This window comes from Bison bison, unplaced genomic scaffold, assembly GCF_000754665.1.
Source record: "Bison bison bison isolate TAMUID 2011002044 unplaced genomic scaffold, Bison_UMD1.0 scf7180017846599, whole genome shotgun sequence".
Classification (NCBI taxonomy): domain Eukaryota; kingdom Metazoa; phylum Chordata; class Mammalia; order Artiodactyla; family Bovidae; genus Bison; species Bison bison.
Window position 1 is genome coordinate 3,168 of NW_011477172.1, and position 2,088 is coordinate 5,255.

Consider the following 2,088-nt stretch of genomic DNA (forward strand, 5'->3'; position numbering starts at 1 on the left):
CGTGGGTCACACGATCGCGGATCTGCTTGGTCTTCACACTGTAGATGATGGGATTCATCAGAGGAGGGAAGAGAAGATACACAAAGCCCAGAATCACCTGGAACAGATGAGGTGTCTGCTTCCCAAAGCGGTGGATGACAGACAGACCAATCATGGGAGTATAGAAAAGGAGCACAGCACAGATGTGGGAAACACAGGTGTTAAGAGCTTTGAGCCTTTCGGCCCTGGATGCGATGGACAGTACGGTGCGCAGGATCAGGGCATAGGAGAAGAGAATGAGCAGTGAGTCTATACCCACTGTAGAAACGATGACAAACATGCCGTAAATGCTGTTGGCTCTGATGTCTGCACAGGCCAACTTCATCACTTCCTGGTGGAGGCAGTAGGAATGTGAGAGGACTGGGGAGCCACAATATGGGAATCTTTTGAGCATAAAAGGTAAAGGAATAATGAGTGCTACACTGCGACCCAAAGAAGCCAGGCCGATCCTGCCAATGACTGTGTTGGTGAGAATGGAAGCATAGTGCAAGGGGCGACAAATGGCCACAAAGCGGTCAAAGGCCATAGACAGTAGTACAGAGGACTCCAGGAAGGACAAGCAGTGAATGAAAAAGAGCTGGGCAAAACAGGCATCATGGCCAATGTCTCGTGCCCCAACCCAAAAGATGCCTAGCACTGTAGGGAGGGTGCAAAGAGACAGACCCAGGTCAGTCAGAGCCAGCATGGACAGGAAGAGGTACATTGGCTCATGGAGTGAGGGCTCTGTTTTAATGATAAGGATGATAGTGCAGTTGTCCAGGATGGAGACTATGTATATAAAGCACAGTGGGATGGAGATCCAGGTGTGCATGTGCTCCAGGCCAGGAATGCCACTCAGCAGGAAGGTGGAGGACATGCTGCTGCTGTTTTCCAGGGACCTCAATGAACTGAGGAAAAGCTAGTGACTGCACCTAGGAAGATATTTTTTAAAAAACAGAAAGGTTAGAATCAAATAGATTTAACTCCTCTAGAGATCATTTCCTTCTGGTCCCTGGTTTCCTCTCAAGGTTTTTTTTTAAAGAGAAAATCTTTTCTTTGAAAATTTTTTGCCTTGCTTCTTCAGGCTAAGAGTTGTGAAACATCATGACAGCACGTATAATTCACTGTAGCAGATATATGAGTTGGTTATACTTAATTTCATTTACTTCTTATGAGTAGGTATTTAAAGAAACACTTCCTCATATGCCTCTTTCCTGCTGGGGCTCTCACTAATGTTTCAGCCTTTCTTCCAGCTTCTCTTCTTTTCCTTCTTAGTTCCTTTCCTATTGCATTATCTTTTTTTCTTCTTTCCTTCCCTCCCTTCCTCCTTCCTTCCTTTTCTCTTCCCTTCCTTCCCTCTTTTTTCCTTCCTTCTTTCTGTTTAATTTCCAGTTGTGTATAATTGATAAACTTAGATACCTTCTCACTTTCTCCCTTGAGCTTCCTACTTTGGAAGCTTATCTTGATCCAGAAAACACATAAATGATACTCAGCTCACAGAATTCCAGAGAGAACTGGAGGGTATAGGAATGGCTGTCTGTAAAGTTACTCTTGGCTGCTGGGATAAGAAATCAAAGCTCTTATGCTCAAAATAGTCAGAAACTTCCATTCCTTATAAGTCTATGAATTCAACTACTGTGAACCTAGATGGGAGGAGACCCTGGCACACCATCAACCATGGCCATGACTCCAATCACAAGGCAGAGTCCAAGTGCATCCAGAGAACAAAAGGCAACAATGCTAGGGGTGATTCTGTTGATGAGAAGAGGAAGACTTAGAAGAGGATAGTTACAGGGTGGAAACCATGTGTTAATTTTAGCTTCCTGACTTCCAGGGCATTGATCTTTCCACTACTAATCCCACTACAATGTGAACTCAAAATGGGTGAGGGTTTTGCTTTGTTGACTTCTGTCAAAACAGTGCTTAGAAGGTACCTTAGGACACAGAAAGTACTCAGCAATTTTTTTTTTTTTTTAATGAAAGAGTAAGAGTTCAATTTAATTTAGCTAGCTGTTACTAACTTCATGTGTGTTTTACCTCCTTAACAAATCTGTGAGTAAAGTTCTATTA

The 2,088-nt window shown here is 43.5% G+C and overlaps 1 protein-coding gene across 1 annotated transcript; it reads right to left on the bottom strand.

Annotated features, from left to right (window-relative positions):
• Positions 1 to 4: 4 nt before the first annotated feature.
• Positions 5 to 895, bottom strand: LOC104988845 (olfactory receptor 51G2; the record flags this gene model as incomplete). The annotated part of the gene is made up of 1 exon (XM_010840306.1): positions 5 to 895. A coding segment is annotated over exon 1 (891 nt), but the record flags the coding sequence as incomplete, so codon positions are not given.
• Positions 896 to 2,088: the final 1,193 nt, after the last annotated feature.